We start from the raw sequence: 21752 nt of genomic DNA, 5'->3' as shown, positions 1-21752 counted from the left end.
TGTACACCTGAAACAATATGATATTGTAAATCAACTATACCTCAAGTAAAAAAAGAAAAAGAAAAATTGGGGAAATCTGAATAAAGTATGGACTTTACTTTTTAAAAAAGTGAAAGCCTGAATGATTTCCCAAAATGATCAAGAAAATGACAAAGACGTTAACCCTCACAACTTCTATTTAACATTGTACTAGAGATTCTAGCCAGAGCAACAATGCAAGAAAAAGAAATAAGGGCATGCAGATTGAAAAGGAATTTGTAAAACTATATTTACAGATGCTATCATCTTGCATACAGAATATATTAAGGAACCCCTACACACACACACACACACACACACACACACACACACAAACTATTAGAGCTAATAAATGAGTTCAGCAAGATTGCAGGATACAAAATCAATATACAAAAATCACCTGAATTTCTACACACCTGCGATGAAGAATCCAAAAGTGAAAATAAGAAAGCAATCCCATGGGTGTGCTCAGAGCAGGGGTCTGAAGAAATGGCTCGTCTGTTTACAACACACCCAACAGGAACATGGGTTCACTGTGACAAGGGGCACAAAACTTGTGGCCTTCCTATGAACAAATACCCAATATGTATCCCTCTGCACTTTTACGTGGCTACCAGGCAGGACCAGTGGGACAGGGCTCAGTACTGGAAGGAAACCTACAGTATTTAGTGGGGGAGTTTGCCACCTAGAGCCTGTCCGGTCCATGCATGGGTGGGCCATGAGTGGTCTTATAGGCATTAGGGCTTTGAACCCCTCTCTTCAAGGAAAAAAGAAAAATAGATTCCAACTATATGCCATTCTGGAAAAGGCAAAACAATGGAGACAATAAAAAGATCAATGGTTGCCAGGAGTTTGGGGGAAGAGGGGAGATGAATACACAGAGTACAGAAGTTTTTACGAGTGGTGAAAATACTTTGTATGACATTATAATGATTTTATGTCATCATACTTTTGTCCAAATCCATAGAACATGCAACACTATTCACTTCATTATAGTGAACCCTAAGATGAACTAGGGACTTTGGTGATTATGATGTGTCAGGGCAGTTCAGCCTTGGTTGAAAAAAAAAAGTCTTAAAAAGAATTAACACGCAGGGTAGATGTTTTTGGCAAAACTTTTGTTTCACTTTTATATATGTATACATATTATATATGTGTGTGTGTTGGATTGTGATACAAAATGTACTTTATAGATTAAAAAATTTGCAGACTACTGTATTTATACTGGCAAATAAAAGCACAAATTAATCACAAAAAAAACAAAAAAGAAAGCAATCCCATTTACAACATCATCAAAAAGAATAAAATACTTATGAATAAATTTAACAAAAGGGATACAAGACTTGTACAGTGAAACTACAAACCATCATTGAAAGAAATTAAAGAAGTAAAAAAAGTAAATGGAAAGTCATCCATGTTCAAAGATTGGAAGACTTAATATTTCTAATATGGCAATACCCTCAATATTGATTCATTGCAGTTCTTATCAAAATCCCAGATGGCTTCACAGCAGAAATTGACACTACATCTAATAACTACTCGCTACACATTCTTTGCAAGTACACAGAACGTTTACAAAATGACCAGATGCTAGGCCATAGAGCAAATTTCAACATATTTAAATGAATTGAAATACAGACTATGTTCCCTGACTGCAGTGCAGTCAGCCTAAAACCTGTAACAGAAAGATAATTGTAAAACCCTAATGTTTGGAAATTAAGAAATACCTCTTCTAAAAAATGCATAGGTCAAAGAAGAAATCCAAGTAGAAATCTGAAAATATTCTGAAATAAATGACAATGAAAACACTACAGATCAAAATTCGTGGGGTCCAACTAAAGCTATGACTAGTGGCCAGGATAAACTTGATACCAAAACCCGGTGAAAGGAAAATTATAGGCTACTTTCACTCATGAACACAGAAGAATAAAAATCCTAATAAAAAAATTAGTGAATCAAATTTAGCAATCTATAAAAAGGATGAAATTTTGAATCAGAAATTCAGATTTGGTTTAGTATTTGAAAATTTTACTCAATGTAATTCATCACATTAATAACACAAGGAAAACAATTATATGAACATCTCAATGCAGAAAAAGCATTCTGATAGAATTCAACATCATAAACTCAAACTCAGAAAAGAAGTGAACTAATAACAGTATCTACAGAAAATCTTCAGCAAACATCATACTTAATGGTTAAATGTTTGAGGCTCTCCCTGTTAGATCAGGAACATGCCAATTCAATTCACTGTACTGGAGCATCCCAAACAGCACGTTTAGGCAAGGAAAAAAAAAAAAAAGATGTAAGATTAGAAAGGATAAAAGCTTCATTTGCAGATATGATATTCGCAGATGATTGTATACATATACAATCCAAAATAATCTAAAGGTAAAGTATTAAAATATAGGAGCAATATAAATGCTGAAGCAATACAAAAATCAATCTTGTTTTTATCTTACAGCTACAGTGAGAAAACGCAATTTTAAAAACACTATTTACAATACCATCAAATCATGTCAAATGCCAAGGAATAAATATAACAAAAGTTATGCAAGACCACTATATAGAAAACTACATACATAAAACATTATCAAGAGAGATTAAGGGAGACCAGATCAGAGAAAAAGAGGAGTAAGGGCAGGAGAGAGAGAATGAATGTGTTGTACTGAATAGATTGAAGGCAATCCCAATCAAAATTTTTGTAAAAATGTACAAGCTCATTCTAAAATGTATATGGAAATGGCAAAGGGGCTAGAAGAGCCAAAGGAATCTTGAAGATAAGTAGGAGAAGCTACTCTTCTGACTCAATATTCTATAACCAAAATCAACACATATGAAGTTACAGAAAATAGGACAATGTGATATCAGTGTACGGGTAAATGGACAGAGAAACAGAACAGACATGAAACAGATGTGAAAACAAACACTACAGAGCACTGGACGGACAAAAAAGACTTTTCAATAAATAACAAGTCAACTTGGTATCTCTATTGAAAAGCTCACACCACATCCAAAAATAAATTCCAAGTGGAGTGTATGTTTAAATGGAAGAGGCAAAACAATAAAGCTTCTAGAAAATAAATAGAAGGGTAGGCAAAGATTTATTAAACATAATACAAAAAGCAATAACCATAAAGGAAAATAGTTATACAATGAGTCATATTAAAATAAAGCACTTTTGTTCATCAAAAGATCTTTTTAGGGCTTCCCTGGTGGCGCAGTGGTTGAGAATCCGCCTGCTAATGCAGGGGACACGGGTTCGAGCCCTGGTCTGGGAGGATCCCACATGCCGTGGAGCAACTGGGCCCGTGAGCCACAGCTACTGAGCCTGCGCGTCTGGAGCCTGTGCTCCGCAACGAGAGGCCGCGACTGTGAGAGGCCTGTGCACCGCGATGAAGAGTGGTCCCCACTTGACGCAACTAGAGAAAGCCCTCGCACAGAAACGAAAGACCCAACACAGCCATAAATAAATAAATTTATAAAAAATAAAAAATAAAAAAAAAAAGATCTTTTTAGAGACTAAAAAGGCAAGCCACCAAATAAGAGAAGATATCTGCAAAACATCACCACAAAGGGCTCATATCCAGCAAATAAAAAGAACTTCAAATCAATTAAAAAAAAAAAAAAAAAAAGAAAAACCCCACCAGAAAAATGTGCAAAAGATTTGAACAGGTAATCCACAAGAGAGAATGTCCAAATGGCCAGTAAACTTCTGAAAAGGTGCTTAACTTCATGAGTCATGAGGGAAACACAAACTAAAACCATAATGAGATTCTACTGCTCACACACTAGAATGACTAAAATTAAAAAGACTGGCAGTACTATAGGTTAGCGAGAACATGGAACAACAGGAACTCATATACACTGCTGGTGGGATTGTAAATTAGTACAACCATTTGGGAAACTGTTCAGCAACAGCTGCTGATGCTGAACCTATGTATATCATATAACCCAGCAATTCTACTTCTAAGTATATACCCAAAAGAAACTGTGCATATACACATCAAGAGACATGTACAAGAATGTTCACATAAGCATTATTCACAATAGCCAAAAACTGGATAGATCCCAAATACTCATCAAAAGTACAATGAATTAACTGTGGTTTAATACCACAGAATACTATACAGAAATGAAAATGAATGAACTACAGCTTCACCCATCATCATGGATGAATTTCACAATGTTGATTGAAAGAAGGCAGACTCAGTACACACAGTTTGATTCTATTTACATAAAGCATGAAAACTAGTACGACTAAATGCAATGTTGGAAATTGCATTGGGCTGTTCTTTATTTTTTGTGCATTTTTATTTGTATATTTCAACACAAAAAGTTTTGTAAACACCTAAAACAAAATAATCTGTATGTACTGATTATGGAAGGATCTCTAAAATATATTTTAAGTGAAAAAAGCTGGACACACAACAGTGTGTATAGTACAGTATCACTTGTGTAAGGACAAACATATAGAGACGTATTTGCTTTCCTAAGCTTAGATAGAGAGATACACAAGAAATCAAAACCATAATTGCCTCTGGGAGTAGAACTGGAGGGTGCTAGTAGAGGTGGTAATGGGCTGTTTGCAAGGGAGACTTACTTTTCTCTGTAACCCTTTTGTACATGTGCATATGTTATCTATTCAAAACAAGCACCTCTGGCAGGGAGGGACTGACATGAAAGGGGCATTAAATGTATTGGTAACTCCTCAAATTTGGTCGTGGGTACATGTTTATTGTTGTAACACACTGGCATTACTTATTACTGCTTTTCGTAGGTCAAATATTTAACAATAAACTTTTAAAAAAAAAACCCAAGTATCTGCACAATGACAAACTGTGTATGCTCAATAAATGTTAGTTACCCTCCCCACTCTATTCCCAAATATCTAAACTTATCTCCCTATGTCCCACAGGAGCACTTCACTTTCTCTTCCATCTTCTAATGGCTGGTTATGAGGACTTTCTCAGTGGTGTTCTTAGTCTCAGAAATATCTCTGCTACTGTTAAAATTCTACTCATTCTTCAGAACCAACTCAAGTCTCACCTATTCCATGAAGCTCTCCAAAGCAATCACAGCCTGAACTTCACAGGAGAGAAAATGTCTTTCAAAAATAGGAAGATCCTAAGAGAACACTTAGTGCAATCATTTTGCAGAGGGGGTTGGTTAATGTCAGGTGATAGACATGACTTTATTATAGTTGTTATATATTTTAATGTATATCTACACAAAGTGTATCCACAATGAATAAAAAGAAAGACTTTCATCAATGCATATCATAGTTAAATTTCAGAATACCAGAAAGAGAGGTGATCCTAAAAATGCTTAGGGAGTGAGGAGTGGGAAAATAGGCCATGCACAAAGGACAGGGAATCAGAACAGAACCTCTCAACAGCTACACCAAATACTTAAAGACAATGGAATAATATAATGCCATTAAAAATTTAAGGGAAAATAACTTCCAACTTAGAATTCTATACCCAGCTAAACTAAATACTCAAGTATAAGAATAAAAGACATTTTCAGACACGCAAGCTTTAAAAAAAAGTTACCTCCCATGTAGGCTTTCTTAGGAGGCTACTAGAGAATGTACTCCCCCAAGAAAAAGGAAAACAGGATTCAGAAAACAGAGATCCAAAACATGAGAAAAAGAAATAAAATGCCCTGAATTTGGTGAAGGGAAATCCCAAGAATTCAGCTATACAGCTGTTCTAGCAAATAACTAGTTCAAATTGGAGGACAGAGGGTTCCAAGAAGGACTTCCTTAAAAAAAAAAAAAAAAGTAGGAGTTTTAGAATTTGGGAGTAAATTGTAAGTAAACAAAAAGAAAAGCAAATTTTATAAGGATGATTATACTAGTGAAAGAAGCCAGATTCAAAATGCTACATATGGAATGATTCCATTTCTATGATAGTCACTAAAATAGCACTAACAGAATAGAAAACAGATGAGAAGTTGCCAAAGGAGGGCGGTGGGGAAGGGGTTGACTACTACAAGGGAATTTCTAAATCCTAACTGTAGTGGTGGCCACACAACTGTGTGTGCTTGTCAAGACTTGTAGAACTATACACTGAAAGGGTGAATTCTACTATATTTGTGCCTCAATTTAAAAAGTAGGGGGAGAAAGGGCAGCTTTTAACTCTAAGAAAAACAAATTATACAGAACAAATACAAATGTTGTATACTATATGGCTCTGCTATAAACAATTATATCTCATCACTACCATCATAATGTAAATACTTAACACCAACAGCCAAAACTGATATAACTACATAAGGAAAATGATGAAGACCAAATGTGTGGCACAGGGTGCTGTGAATTAAATCCTAATCTCTACAAGAGGAAGAAAACAGATAATCTCTAAAACTGTGAAGTCAAGAAATAGCCTTATAAGCATGTTATTTAGAATGCTGGCTTTCCTGTTTCCTGGACTCTTGCCCTACAAAAGAAAACAGCTACAGTGTGGGCAGTGGTTGCCTGGGGAGGGTGGAACTTGGCAGTGAAAAGTGGGGGCACTGCTGTTATTTGTTACAAGGTTCATGATACCCAGAGGTCCTCCAAATCGTATGCAAAATATTCAACTTCACATGGAATTTCTTTTACTACTACTAGTTTGTCTCACAAGGCATTTACTCCCATTTAAAAATAAACATCTTGGGCTTCCCTGGTGGTGCAGTGGTTAAGAATCTGCCTACTGGGGCTTCCTTGGTGGTGCAGTGGTTAAGAATCCGCCTGCCAATGCAGGAGACACGGGTTCGAGCCCTGGTCCAGGAAGGTCCCACATGCCACAGAGCAACTAAGCCTGTGAGCCACAACTACTGAAGCCTGCGCTCTAGAGCCTGCAAGCCACAACTACTGAGCCCGTGTGCCACAACTACTGAAGCCCGTGTGCCTAGAGCCCGTGCTCCGCAACAAGAGAAGCCACTGCAATGAGAAGTCTGCGCACCTCAACGAAAGAGTAGCCTCCGCTCGCCGCAACTAGAGAAAGCCCATGCTCAACAACGAAGGCCCAACGCAGCCAAAAATAAAAATTAATTAATTAATTAAATTAAAAAAAAAAAAAGAATCCGCCTGCCAATGCAGGGGACATGGGTTCGAGCCCTGGTCTAGGAAGATCCCACATGCCGTGGAGCAACTAAGCCCGTGCGCCACAACTACTGAACCTGCGCTCTAGAGCCCGCGTGCCACAACTACCGAAGCCCGCGTGCCTAGAGCCTGCGCTCTGCAACAAGAGAAGCCACCGCAATGAGAAGCCCGCGCACCGCAACGGAGAGTAGCCACTGCTCGCCGCAACTAGAGAAATCCCACATGCAGCAACTAAGACCCAATGCAGCCAAAAATAAATAAATGTATAAATAAATAAATAAAATAAAAATAATCATCTGGATTTTGTTTCCCTTGTGAACAGCTGAGTAGTGTGATGAAAAGAGCCACCATCCAGGCATCTTCAAAGTTGAATTTTTGGCAGATGTTGTATGGGTTTCTTCTCTCAGAATACTTGTGGTTTGACAGTTTACAGGAGTGATAATCTCTTACATCATGCTGCCTAAGCTGTCAACCTGTTTAGTGAATGTGACACTTCCAGACATTTACAGTTTTCATTGACTTATTTTTGTCTTTACTGCTTTTCTTTTTTAAATAATTAACGGCTGAATTCCATAAACATAAAATGTATATCTTACTTGCTTAGTCCTAAGATATCTAATGCCTCAAAATGTATTAAGTGCAAGTAAATAGCCTTCTTAAAGAATAATGAAGATTAAATACTTTTAATTAATGAGGATTAAATACACTGTTATATTATTCTGATAACAAACATTAACCAATGAATGCTTGTGTCTACTTTAATGGGATTTGTTTTAATATAAGAATGAATTTTATGGTTTGCGAATACAAAAACTGTTTAAATATTATTCATATTTTTAATTAATGAGAATTTATCCTATCTACGGGGTTTTCGATATCAAATTATCCTTGACAGGCAAAGGAAGACTGTATTTGACTTGAACCGCTAGGTTTCAAATGCTAATGCTCAGAACAAGGTTAAAACAATTGTGCCAACTGAAATTAAAAACAAAAAAAAGAGGAGTCAATCTGAAAAAATATATATGAAGTAACACTCAGGTAGAATTTAGATATGCCAATAATCACGAAGGAAGCAATGACCGGAAATTTGGGAAACAAAACAGGATGCCATAACCTAGCCTGTCACCAGATTGCCAAACTGAAGTAACATCTCTAGGTGCGGTGGGTCATGACCTGTGTGAGTTGCTTTGCCTAGTCTATCCCTTTCCCTCAATTCCTACTGATCGTGCAGAGTCTTGTGCACCCCTGGAAAGGAATCTGGATCTGATTCCAACTGCAATGGGATGCCATTGGAGGGTTTTAAGCAAGGGATTATAAGATCTGATTTGCTTTAGGGATCAAATGTGCTGATAAATGTGAACAGGCTCTGTAAATGCTAAAGCATCATACCAGCATATTTTATTACCTTGATAGAGGTCAAATTGAAAGGGAGAGATGAAAATAAGGCACATTAAAATCCAAGTAGGACAGGCCCATTCTAAATCATGTGGCCTGGGGTCTTCTCCCAGGCTTCTCTCAAGTTCCGTTTGGGACTTGAGGAAGATCAGGTTTGGTGGAAGAGGAATCAGGAATTGTATTTGCCATATTAAGTTTGAGGTGACCATTAGACACCTAGGTGGAGATCCTGAGAAAGTATCTGGATATATCCAACTGGAGCTAAAGAGAGAAACTAGGATGGAAACACAGATTTAGGATCTATCAGAATATAGTTTTGCTAAAAATGATAGTTGCTAATCTTTATAGCATGCTTACTATATTTCAGACACCATTTTAAGTGCTTTATATGTATAAACGCTCTTGGTCCTTACCACAGCTTTAGCAGGTTAGGTCCCATGATTATCTCTATTTTAAAAATGAAGAAACTGATGCATAAAGAGACTAAGCTACTTGTCCAAAGACACATAGCAAGTATGTACCAGAGCTGGAACTCAAACCTAGGTAATCTGACTCCAGAACTCCTTAAAGCCATGGGACTGTTTGGGATAGACAAAGAGACAGGACTGAGGAGGAGGAGGACAGAGCCCTCACATACAGTATTTCAAGTATTTCAGCCTCTGCAGACACAAAGAAAAATAAGACACAGTCTCTCAAGAAGCCCAGTCTGATAGCTATGAGCTGATGGCAACTATTTACTGAACATTTACTATGTGCCACACACTGGCCAAGCTTTTTAGACATGTTATTTCACAGGTAGATGTTACTACAGCCATTTTAGAAATAATGAAACTGAGGTTTAGAGAGGTTAAATAATATAACCTAGTTATAACTGACAGAACTAGGATTCAATCCAGGTCCATCTTACTTCAAAATCTGGTCTTTTCCAAGGAAATCCTGTTACATGCTACAACATGGATGAACCTTGAGGATATTATGCTAAGTGAAATAAGCCAGTCACAAAAAGACAATGTATGATTCCACTTATATGAGGTATCTAAAGTAATCAAATTCATGGAAACAGAAAGTAGTAGAATGGTGGTTTCCAGGGGATGGGGGAGGGGAAAAAAGTAGTTGTTTAATGGGTTGAGTTTCAGATTTGCGATATGAAAAAATTCTGGAGATCTGTTTCACAACAATGTGAATACTTGACACTACTGACTGCACACTTAAAAATGATTAAGAAGGTAAATTTCATGTGTTTAAAACATAACGAAAAAAAATTTTAATCTGGTCTTTCCAAGTATACCACATGCCATAATGGATATGCTTACTGTGCTATGGAAATACTTGTGAGGATATAATTCATTCTGCAACGTGGGGGTGTAGCAAGGAAGAGATCAAAGAAAGTGACTAAGAAAGGACACATCTGAAAGATGAAGGTGGGGACTTTATCTTCACTATAGTTTTGGGAAGGTACCTCCATCTCAACCTCTGAAATAGCTCCCACTCCTGTCTGTATACAATTACTGATTACCACAATAACCAGACTAGACCAGGCTCAAGAACATTCCAGCACCTTCTATCTGGTGAGCTTCTTCAGTCTCCTCCCATTCCAAGTCATCCAGCACTGGAAACAAACTAAGTGTACTAAATTTCCCCATTCATTAAGTTAAAGAACTTCCGTGGCTCCCTATTGCCCTCAGAACGTAGAGGATTATCAAGACGAGTGCTTAGGAGCAAATTACCTAATTTTTCTGAGCCTCAGTTTCTTCATCTGTGTTGAGATGAGTCTCGACACTTGATTCAAAAGATTGAGAATTAAATAAAGACACTGTATACCATGCACAATGCTTGATCCAAAATATGTGCTCAGTAAAGGTGAGTTAGTTCCCTTTCTGCCCATTCCTACATACCCAGCTCAGTTAAGGGTCTTTGGGTTAAAGGATAGAGCAAGTATTTCCAGAATCTTACGGCAGATAGAGAAGAATGCAAAGGGAAAAAAGTTGCTCATCTATGGTTAACTGATGTTCAGGAAAATACTGTTCACCCAGAACTGCTTCTTCATCTGTAACCCTCTACAAACACAGACCACCTGGTCTTTATCTTATATTGTCCTTTTAACCATATGAGTAATACTGAAGTGGTTCAAAATTAAGTTCATATATAAAGTTATACTGTGGAAAGTCTCACTCTCACTCTCTCCCTCATCTACCCAATTCCCACTCCACTCCCACCAATCACTTTATTACTATTCCTGTATTTACTTAAAAAGTTTCTTTATGCAAAAGCTGTCCTTAAATTAAGCCAATGTTTTACAGGTGTGTTTGCAACGTAAGTTCTGGGAACATGGGGGCAGGGGGAGTAGAGGAGCGAGCAGCCTAGGTTTATTCATCCTGCTTTACCCTAAAGCAGTGTCCTTCATTCACTCAAAAAAAAAAAAAATACTAATCATATATTGGGCACTATTATAAGCCACATACCAATTATAGCATTAACTGATTACTCGTCAGCTTTTTACTGTGCACCAGAAATGCATTTAACGCTTTACACAATTGTCTTCGATGCCCACAACACCTTAACGGGTAGGTTACTAATTATCATCTCCATTTTACAAATCAGGAAACTGAGGCACAGAAACGTAACTTGCCCAAGCAAGAGAGAGCAGGGTTCTGAATCCAGGCCTGACTCCTGAGCCCTAGCTCTTAACCATGACGCTCTACTCTGGCAAACCAGATACAGTCCCTGCACCCGCTGGAGCTCAGCCTAACGTGGGATACAGGCGAGAAAAAAGATAGACAACAAAGAAATATGTAATTACAGACTAAGAAAGTAATGTGAACGGAACAAATTCAGGCCTGTAACTGAATAACAATGGGGACCCACTTTAGAAGGGGGAGGGTTGTGTCGAGGAAAGGCCTCTCTGAGAGAATGACATTTATGATGGCTTGGGAACCGTTTGGGGTTTGCAGTGATGACCCACCGCCCAAGTCACGGGGAAGAAACTCGCGGCCCGTAGAGGCTACAGCAAACTCGCCCAGGGTCCCCCAGACGTGCAGACGTGGCGCAAGGAAGGGAGGATCCAGGAGCTGGGCCTAGGACTCGTACACGCCATCAATGCCCGATGCAGCCCAGCCCTGCTCGGCCCCTAACCCGGAGCCTCTAGCCTGCCGCTGCCCACTGCCCCGCCGCGGCTGACAGCGTCGCGACAGCCCACAGGGAGGCCCCGCGGCCAGCCAAGAGGGGTCGGGCCCGTACAGCGGCGGCCTGGAAAGGCCTCTTGCCCGGCCCCCCGCCAGCTCCCGCCCGGTCCACCCCGCCCCGCCCCTCCGGGCCGGCTTCGTACCTGCACGGCCCGGACCAGGCCCCGGCCGGTCAGCTGGCCCTGCCGCAGCTGCAGCAGAATGTTACCAGGCCGCGGCCGGCCGCCCCATCCGCCCCAAGCCGCCACAGTTGCCGCCGCCCGTCGCCCTCGGCCGGCCCCAGACCCAGCAGCCGCCGGCGCCGCCGCCATGTCTCCTCGTCCGACAAACAGGAAGCAAGCGGCCCCGGGGCCGCGGAGATTCCTACGGGGCGGCGGAGGGGTCGCCGCAGCGCCCCCAGCGGGCCGACGGCAGAGGCGCAAGACGCGTGGCAGGGGCCGTGCGCGCCGCGGGGACTGCTGGGAAATGTAGTCCTGATCTCAGGCGGGCAGGTGCGAGAGAGCGATGTGGCGTTTCTTGCGCCACTTATCCTTCTGGCCCCTCCGTCCAGCATTTCAGTGAGGTCCCCCGAGGTCGAAGACAGGTCCCTGCGTGTGCATTCTCCCATTTCTTGCCTATTTGGGGGAGGTTACAGCCAACTGGCTAGGAAAAGATCTTGGATTCCAGACCAGGAATCAGGCCGTCTGGTCTGATTTCCCGCCTGCTTCTTTCTGCCTCTGACTCGCCATGGACCTCTCTGAGCCTCAATTTCCTCATTAGTTCATTCAGTCAGTAGTTCCTGGGAGCCTATTCAGCCAGGAAATAGTTCCTTGGGGCCAGCTCTGCGCCCAGCACCGAACGGTCCCTGAGAAAACAGTGGTGAGCAGAGCAGAGTAACTAGGTCCCTGTTTTGAAATGCGGGTTACAGGGAAGACAGCACATCCATACACAGACGCACAGTAACAAACCGGGTAAGTTGTGTAACTGGGTAGGTTGTTGTGATGTTAAATGAAATAATGGAAGGGAAAAGGATTGGTAAATTGTGACATCATATTCTCTGTCAGAGGACTCTTGTCCTGATTTCTCCCCACCAGATAGTATGTTCTGTTCTACTCTGAGCCCAGGTAATCATTTTTTTGGCAAACTTTTGTGCCAGGATCATGGCATCTCCTCTCCTTTTTTCTTCCTGGGAGGGGGTCTTGTAACATAAATGAAAGAGGAATGCTGGGTGTGATGCAATAAGGAATGGTGGAGATTGTGACCCATAACTTATTGCCCAAACCAGAACTTTTAAGAATGAAAGGATGCTATTAATTACAACGGGACAGCAGGCGTGTAAAGGGACTGTTCCTGGCAAACTGTGATTGTGGTCACCATCCCCATGCCCATCTACAAGGAGTGGTCTCTACTCGCCTCCTGCAGATTGTTGCTGAATTGTCTAGTTTTTCCAGAAAGGCCAAAAGTCTGGGTTTTTATGTGAAATCACTCAATTTTAAAAACTCCATGGGCCAAATAAAACCCTATTTATGACCCCTAGAACAGGGAGACCAGGATCAGGTCCAGGTGTACATGGAAGTTTAGCATGTGGTAAGGAAGACATTTCAAATCAATGGGCAAAGAAAAAAAAAGTTAGGTCTTAAACTTTACACCAAGCTAAAATGAATCTCAGACATACTAAAAGCTATGTATAACAAAATCAAAGTATAGTTCTAAAGCTGGATTGTGGTAATAGTTATACAACCTTAAGTTGACTAAAAATCATTAGATTGTACACTCAAAATGGGTGAGTTTTATGATATGTAAATTATACCTCATACATTTATGATATGTAAATTATCTGATATGTTAAAAACCAAAGTATAAAAATAGTACAAGTGGGGACTTCCCTGGTGGCACAGTGGTTAAGAATCTGCCTGCCAATGCAGGGGACACGGGTTCGAGCCCTGGTCCAGGAAGATCCCACATGCCGTGGAGCAACTGAGCCTGTGCACCACAACTACTGAGCCTGCGTGCCACAACTACTGAGCCTGCGCTCTGGAGCCCATGAGCCACAACTGCCAAGCCTACGTGCCACAAGTGCTGAGGCCCACGAACCTAGAGCACATGCTCCACAACAAGAGAAGCTACCGCAGTGAAAAGCCCGTGCACTGCACAGAAGAGTAGCCCCTGCTCGCCGCAACTAGAGAAAGCCTGCACGCACAGCAACAAATACCCAACGCAGCCAAAAATAAATAAATAAATTTACGAAAAAAAAAAATAGTATAAGTTAATCTATGGGAATACTTTTACGATTTGGGGATAGAAAAGTTCTTCTCAATCATAAAACCCAGAAGTCATGAATAGGAAAAGATTGACAAGTTTGACCTTAACAATGTTAAAATTTTCTGTACAAGACACTATGAACAACCATAAAAGGCAAGTGATATTCTGGGAAACAGTCAATATCCAGAATGTATGAAGGACTTACTGTGCCCTCTGCCTGAAGTTCTCATCCCCAGGAAGCTCTCTGAATGGCTTGCTTCCTCATGAACTCCAGGTTTCTATTCACGGAGAGATCTTCCCTACTATCCATATAAAAACAGCACTCCTTAAACTCAACATCTTATTACCTGCTTTGTTTCTATAGCACTATCTCCACATGACATAGTTGTTTACTTTTTGCACCCCTTCCCCTGACTGGAGTATAATCTTGGTCTTTGTTCATTGCTGCATTTATCTCCAGCACATAGAATAGTACTTGACACATAGTAGGTGGTCAAATATTTGTTTATTGGTTCAAAAAATTAATGAACAGATGCATGAACACCTACAAAAATCAAGGGAAAGGGTTCCTGGTGGTCCAGTGGGTAAGACTCCGGGCTCCCAATGCAGGGGGCCCGGGTTCGATTCCTGATCGGGGAACTAGATCCCGCATGCATGCGGCAACTAAGAGTCCGCATGCCACAACTAAGAAGTCCGCATTGCCGCAACTAAAAAGATCCCACATGCTGCAACGAAGACCCGGCGCAGCCAAAATCAATCAATCAATCAATGTTTTTTAAAAAAATCAAGGAAAAAACCAAACAACCCAATAGAAATATAGGTAGAAAGAAAGAGGCAATTCACAAAAGAAAAATAAATGGCCAGTAAATGTGTAAAAAATGCCCACCCTCAATTTTATTAATAGTAGAATGTTGATGGTGAGAACATAAACTGATATATCTTTCTGCAAAGAAATTTTTTAGCAATATGAATTAAGTCATAAAGAAATCCAAACTTCTTGACTTGATAATTGCTCCCTAATGATATTACTTGCTATGATGATGATTTAATGCAAAAATGCTTATTACTGTATTATTTGTGAAAGCAAAAATAGAAAAAAAATGTAACAATAAAGTAGGATCATGGTTAAATCTGGTGTTCCAATATAATGGAATATTTGAGCCATTGAACATCATCATTTACAAAATAAAATACTAAGATTTCAAATAAAATTAAATATTCATATACTTTTATCTGCTTCTAGGAATTTATGTTTTAGCAACAGCTAAACAAGTATACCAAGATGTATTACTAAAATATTCAGTGAGATATTTATATATCAAAATATTGGAAAAATCTGAATATCCATCAATAGGTGACTAGTAAAACGAACCACGTTTCATCTACTCAGCAGAATACTGCACAGTCACCGAAAGGAATAGGACACACACACACACACACACACACACACACACACACACACACTGACATGGGAAGATGTTCATGACACAGCTAAGTTAAAAAAGCTCATGGAGGGACTTCCCTGGCGGTCCAGTGGTTGAGACTTCGCCTTCCAATGCAGGGGGTGTGGGTTCGATCCCTGGTCGAAGAGTTAAGATCCCACATGCCTCGCCGCCAAAAAAACAAAATATAAGACAGAAGCAATATGTAACAAATTCAACAAAGACTTTAAAAATGGTCCACATCAAAAAAAAAAAAAATCTTTAAAAAATTGTTTAAAAAAAAGCGCTCATGGAAGACCACTGTGTATCATGTGATCTCATTTGTGTAAGAAAAAATCATCTACTTATACAAATTTACATATACATTACAAAACCTGGAAGATTATGCACAAAATAGTTGAAAGCAATTACCACTGGGAAACGGAATTAGGAGGTAGGGAAAGAATATTCATTCTCCTAACTTTTACACTATTCCTTGCATTTTATTATAAGTGTAGATAACTTTAATAATTTAAAATGTAAATTTTAAAAATTACATATCTATAACTGGATAGGAAGGTGCTCACCACACATTCTTGAAAGAAAAATAAAGCAAGTTACAAAGGAAGAGGTATATTATGACCCCATTCATGTATAATTAGACATTCATACTCTATATGGTTATATGCACAGAATTACCTGAAAGAAATGTTATCAAAAATGTCAACTGTGGTTATCACAATGTAGACAGACTTCAGGTAATTTTTACTTTATTAATATTTTTCATAATTTTTTACATAGTATATGTATCATTTTTACACAGGGAGGAAAAAAAGTTCTTTTAATGTTAGAAATTAAGAAAAAAAAAAGGAAAAAAATTCCATGCCAGGGACACAAAGCTGGACATTGGTCAGCCGTCTGTGCAGCAGCCAGCCTTCCCTGGGCAATCACAGCCCTAAGATTCCACCCAGAGCTCTTCCTGAGGCATATGGTGGAATATACTCTCATCCTTGTCACAGCAAGGAGACAGGATCCTGACAAACCTTACAGTTCAAATGGCCCTTCAGGTTTCCCTTGGCACTCATCATGCTGGGAAGTCTTCCCACCTCAGTTTTGACCCAACTACAAATGTCACTTTACATTCCTAAATTTGAACCTTCCTCAGCCCAGCCTGGCCCAGGCATTCCCCAAAGCTGGCTATTCACTGAGTCAAAAATGATCACATCAAGTTCAGTCCTAAGGTCAATACTGACTAGGAAATAAGGAGATAGGTTTCCAGAAACCTCTGGGTAAAGGTACTCTCCACTTCATCTCTGTTCTGCTGGCCCTTTCTGTAGAAACCAGATGAGTGTCTTTCACCACCAGAGGGCAGAGCACCCCTCCCGTAAGAGGCCAGTTGATGTCAATTTAGGTCAGGGTTAGAAAAACTGAAGCTCCTTAATAGGCTAATTTTTTTCCCCCACAATAATCCCAAGTGGCTTAACCAAACATGCTGATACTACTCAGAGAATATCACTTCTTGTAAATGAGTTACCAAACTCAACTGGGCAGATGGATTTTCTGGGGCAATTTTTTTAGATCATATTTTTTAATCATAGAAAAGTCATTTTAATCAAAGCAACTGGCACAGTTATATTCAGACCACAGAAACAGCTGTTCATGCATCGTCCTTTGGTGTTATTTCCGACGGTTATATTCTTTCACATTACATTTCTAATGTACAATCTCTCAAGGATTTGTTTCAAAAATGTTTGTTGAGTACCATTTCACCTGCCAGGCACTACTGTAGGTGCTAAATAAAAGAAACAAAGTCCCTGCTCTCATGGGGCTTATACACTTGTGTAAGACCCACCCTTCTTTCAGCATTTACCGTTGGCCAAGCACCTTATTTGCAATATTTTATTTTCCCTCAGCTTTTTTGGGGGAAATTTTCAAATCTACAGAAAAGCTGAAAGAATAATACGATGAATACTCATATATCCTTGCTTAAACTCACCAATTGTTAACATTGTTTTATCTATTTCTTCTCTATCTACATGTGTATCTGTACATATATATCACAGTTTTTGCCAAACCATTTGAAAGTAAATTACAGATATCATGATACTACACCCCAATATTTCAGCATCTATCTCCCAAGAACAAGGACATACTCCTAATAACCATGACACCATCACACCCAAGAAATTTAATGTTGATATAATATTACCTTACATTCAATTTTCTGCAATTGCCCCCCAAAATGTCCCATAGAGTCTTCCCCCCACATCCAGGATTCAATCAAGGATCACTCATTGCTTTTGAATGCCATGTCTCTTTAGTGTCTTTTAATCTCTAAGACTCCCCTCATCTTTTCTGTCTTTCATGAAAGAGTCCCTTTCATTTTTCTGTCTTTTCAGTGTATGAGGGTTCCCTTTTCTCTACATCCTCGCTAACATTTGTTTCTGTTTTTTGTTTTTTTTATTTATTTGGTTGCACAGGGCCTTAGTTGCAGCAGGTGGGCTCCTTAGTTGCGGCTCACCGGCTCCTTAGTTGTAGCATGTGAACTCTTAGTTGCAGCATGATGTGGGATCTGGTTCCCTGACCAGGGATCGAACCCGGGCCCCCTGCATTGGGAGCATGGAGTATTAACCACTGTGCCACCAGGGAAGTCCCATGCCAACGTTTGTTATTTGGGTTCCTTTTGATGACAGCCATTCTGATTGGTGTGAGGTGATATCTCATTGTGGTTTTGATTTGCATTTCCCTTACGATGAGTGATATTGAGCATCTTTTCATGTGTCTTTTAGCCATCTGCATTTCCTCTTTGGAAAAAATGTCTACTCAGTTCCTCTGGCCATTTTTTAATTGAGTTGTTTTTTTTTCTTGATGTTGAGTTGTATGAGCTGTTTATATATGTTGGATATTAACCCCTTATCAGTCATGTCATTTGCAAATATCTTCTCCCATTCAGTAGGTTGTCTTTTCATTTTGTCAGAAAGAGAAATTAAGGAAACAGTCCCATTAACCATCACATCAAAAAGAATAAAATACCAAGGAATAAACCTACCAGAGGAGGTAAAAGACCTGTATGTGGAAAACTATATATAAGATACTGATGAAAGAAACTGAAGACAACACACACAGATGGAAAGATATACTGTGTTCTTGGACTGGAAGAATTAATATTGTTAAAATGACCACCCTACCCAAGGCAATCTACAGATTCAATGCAATCCCTATCAAAATAAAATGGCACTTTTCACGGAACTAGAAAAAATAATTTTAAAATTTGTACGGACACACAAAAGACCCCAAATAGCCAAAACAATCTTGAGAAAGAAGAACAGAGCTGGAGGAATCATGCTCTCTGACTTCAGATTATACTACAAAACTACAGTAATCAAAACAGTATGTTACTGGCACAAAAACAGAGACATAGATCAATGGAACAGAATAGACAGCCCAGAAATAAATAAACCCACACTTATATGGTCAAGTAACGTATGACAAAGAAGGCAAGAATATACAATGGAGAAAAGACAATCTCTTCAATAAGTGGTACTGGGAAAACTAAACAGCTACATGTAAAAGAATGAAATTAGAACATTCTCTAACACCATATATAAAAATAAACTCAAAATGGATTAAAGACTTAAATGTAAGACCAGATACTATAAAACTACTAGAGGAAAACATAGGCAGAACACTCTTTGACATAAATCACAGCAATATTTTTTTGGATCCGTCTACTAAAGCAAAGGAAACCAAATAAAAATAAACAAATGGAACCTAATTAAACTTAAAAGCTTTCACACAGCAAAGGAAACCATGGACAAAATGAAAAGACAACCTATTGAATGGCAGAAGATATTCGCAAATATGTCCAATAACAGGTTAATATCCAACATCATTATTGTTTTTAATGCTCAAATTGTCCCAAATTTGACCAGTGGTAGTCCTGTCAAGCCAGTTCCTGTGTCCTTTTGGTATTTTCTGGGACAATCCTAATTTTAAATGGCCCCTGTGAGACTTGAACTTGTTCAACTCTGTCACCTGATCTGAGTTCAGAAAATACAATCACTCTAGATCTCTGCTCCAATCCCCACCAATGTAGATTCTTTCCTCACTTCCAGAGCCAATCACTCCTTAATCTACAACAGCACTTCCTAACTTTTTGAGGGGATGAGGACCCTTCTATGATGAAAGCTTAAACCCCTTCTCCCCAAAAAGATGCATACACACACACACACACACACACACACTAATTTTGCCACAAGGTTCTTGGCTTGGGCTTCACACTAGTTATCTCAAGGCTGTTCATGGAACACCTGCTATGTATCAGAAATTATGGTAGAAATGCAAAGGGAAGAAAGGAAGAAAATTTACATTAAAAAAGACCTACTATGTATGTTCCAGACACTGTGTCAAAAGTTAGATACATGTTATCTCAACAAAGAGGCATAAAATAGGGAGTTAATAAACTAACCAACAAATTGTCATAGCAAGATGGAATACGTGCAGTTATAAATAAAGGCATATGGTCATTAAATTTCATTCATTCACCAAATATTTATTGCAAACTTACTATGTGCAGGCACTGTCCTAGGAACTGGAGATATATCTGTGAATAAGATAAGCCTGGTTTGTGCCTTCCAGGGTCCAGGGTCTAGTGGAGGAAGACAGATAGATAAGCAATTCCAATCCACACAAGCATTATAAGCTTGAACAAGTTACTTAACTTTCTAAAGCCTCAATTTGCTTATGTGTAAATGGAGACAATAACAGTATCAACCCCAATGGATTGTTCTGAGTTTTATATGAGATAATATATATAACACAGGGCCTGGCACAAAGTAGACACTAACAAAATATTAACTATTATTATTATATTATTTTTATCACATAAGTTTTCTTGTTCAAAAATATGTAAAATTCAGTGGCTTTAAACTGGCATTTTTAAGGCTCTACACAATCCAGGTTTACCCCTAAGTATTCAATCCTGATTCCCACTGTTCTTCCACATCCCCTCCACGTTCCAGGCAGACTGGGATCCTTAGAGACCTCCTGTCATGCTAAGGATGAGAGCCCCCAACTCCTGCAAATCCCACATTTTCTTTAAGACTAAGCTCCTACCCTTTTCAGAACTCTGGAAGTATTTCTGGTCGGACTCTCACAACTTAACCCTTGCTCACAAACCTTTTTAGTATTGTTCAATACTTAGTTCTTGTGGTTTCTTTCAATTTCATAGGTAGATTGCATCTGATAGAAGGATAAAGTAACAAGATTACTTTTCCCTCCTTTTAACACACATATAGTTCAAAAGATATTCAAAGCCTTATTTCCTTGACTTGTATAATTATCCCCTTTAAAAAATCCTTTTTGGAAAGAATCCAAAAAAATCTCTTTTAAAAAGAAAGAAAATTCTGAGTAAAAGACACTGCCTCTGTCTTTACTACAATTCTTGGGAACCTCCTGACAGGCAACAAATTCGAATTCTCTGGTGGATTCGAGTCTTACAAACAGCCCGAAGTCCTTCTGAGTGGAGCTTGATGAATAAGTGGATAATTAATACCGTTTTTTCCTGTTCTTTTTAAAAAAACTTCTAATTTGGAATAACTTTAGATTTACATAAGAGTTGCAAGGATAGTACAAACAGTTCCCTTACACCCGTAACCCAGCTTCCCCAAATATTAACGTCCTTCCGGTCCGTCTGTGAGATCAAAACTGTGATGTTTCACTGTGTTGAGACTTGCACTGATCATGCCAAAAAACAATGGTGGGAAATACTACTGGACCTAATTAGAACAGACCCTGTGAAAAAAAAGAATAGATTCCAACCACGAATTAGTGTCAAAAATTGAAAGGAGGAACATCATTTCAGATCTTCAGCAGGATATAATGAACAAGAAGAAGATTGTAAGAGGACATAATGAACAATTTTATGCCTAGACGTTTGAAAATTTAGATGAAATAAATAAATTTCTAAGAAAAAAATCCATACCTAAATGGACACCAAGAAGTAATACAAAATTGGAATAATCCCATATCTATTAAGAAATTGAATCTATAAATTAAAAACCTTCCCACAAAGAAAACTCCAGCCCCAAATGGCTGTGATATCTACTAAACTTTTAAGGAAGAAATAATACCAGCAATACACAATTTCTTCCAAAGACCAGAAAAAGAGTTAACATTCCCCGACTGATATTACGAGGCCAGCATAACACTAATACCAACATAGGAGATAAGGTGCAATAAAAATCTCTAATTTTATTTCATTTAATTCAAACTGCTTTCATTAATAAGGTCTCATCAATTTGTTGCAACAATGATGGGGACATCCAGTACCTTGGTTCTCAAACTTAAGCTTGTATCAGAATCACCTGGAAGGCTTGTTGAAACACATATTGCTGGCCCTACCCC

General features: G+C 39.0%; 1 protein-coding gene and 1 non-coding gene across 6 annotated transcripts in view; one reads left to right on the top strand and one right to left on the bottom strand.

The window, feature by feature from the left end:
* Positions 1-21752, bottom strand: part of LOC133104081 (short transient receptor potential channel 4-associated protein) — a 159255-nt gene that overhangs the window by 63243 nt on the left and 74260 nt on the right. For 3 of the 5 annotated variants that reach the window (XM_061209750.1, XM_061209751.1, XM_061209752.1), the window contains exon 14: positions 19915-19995. In XM_061209750.1, the coding sequence (XP_061065733.1) occupies positions 19915-19995 (81 nt within the window). Of the gene's footprint in view, positions 1-11828; positions 12036-19914; positions 19996-21752 lie in introns of those variants that run through there. The other 2 variants (XM_061209753.1, XM_061209754.1) reach the window with 1 other exon arrangement.
* LOC133104568 (small nucleolar RNA SNORA11) lies at positions 478-606 on the top strand. Its single transcript, XR_009703632.1, has one exon. It is a non-coding gene; the product is annotated as a small nucleolar RNA SNORA11 (small nucleolar RNA).

This window comes from Eubalaena glacialis, chromosome 13 (assembly GCF_028564815.1).
Source record: "Eubalaena glacialis isolate mEubGla1 chromosome 13, mEubGla1.1.hap2.+ XY, whole genome shotgun sequence".
Classification (NCBI taxonomy): Eukaryota; Metazoa; Chordata; class Mammalia; order Artiodactyla; family Balaenidae; genus Eubalaena; species Eubalaena glacialis.
The sequence above is the reverse complement of the archived record's forward strand: the minus strand, read 5'-3'. Positions and strand labels throughout refer to the sequence as shown.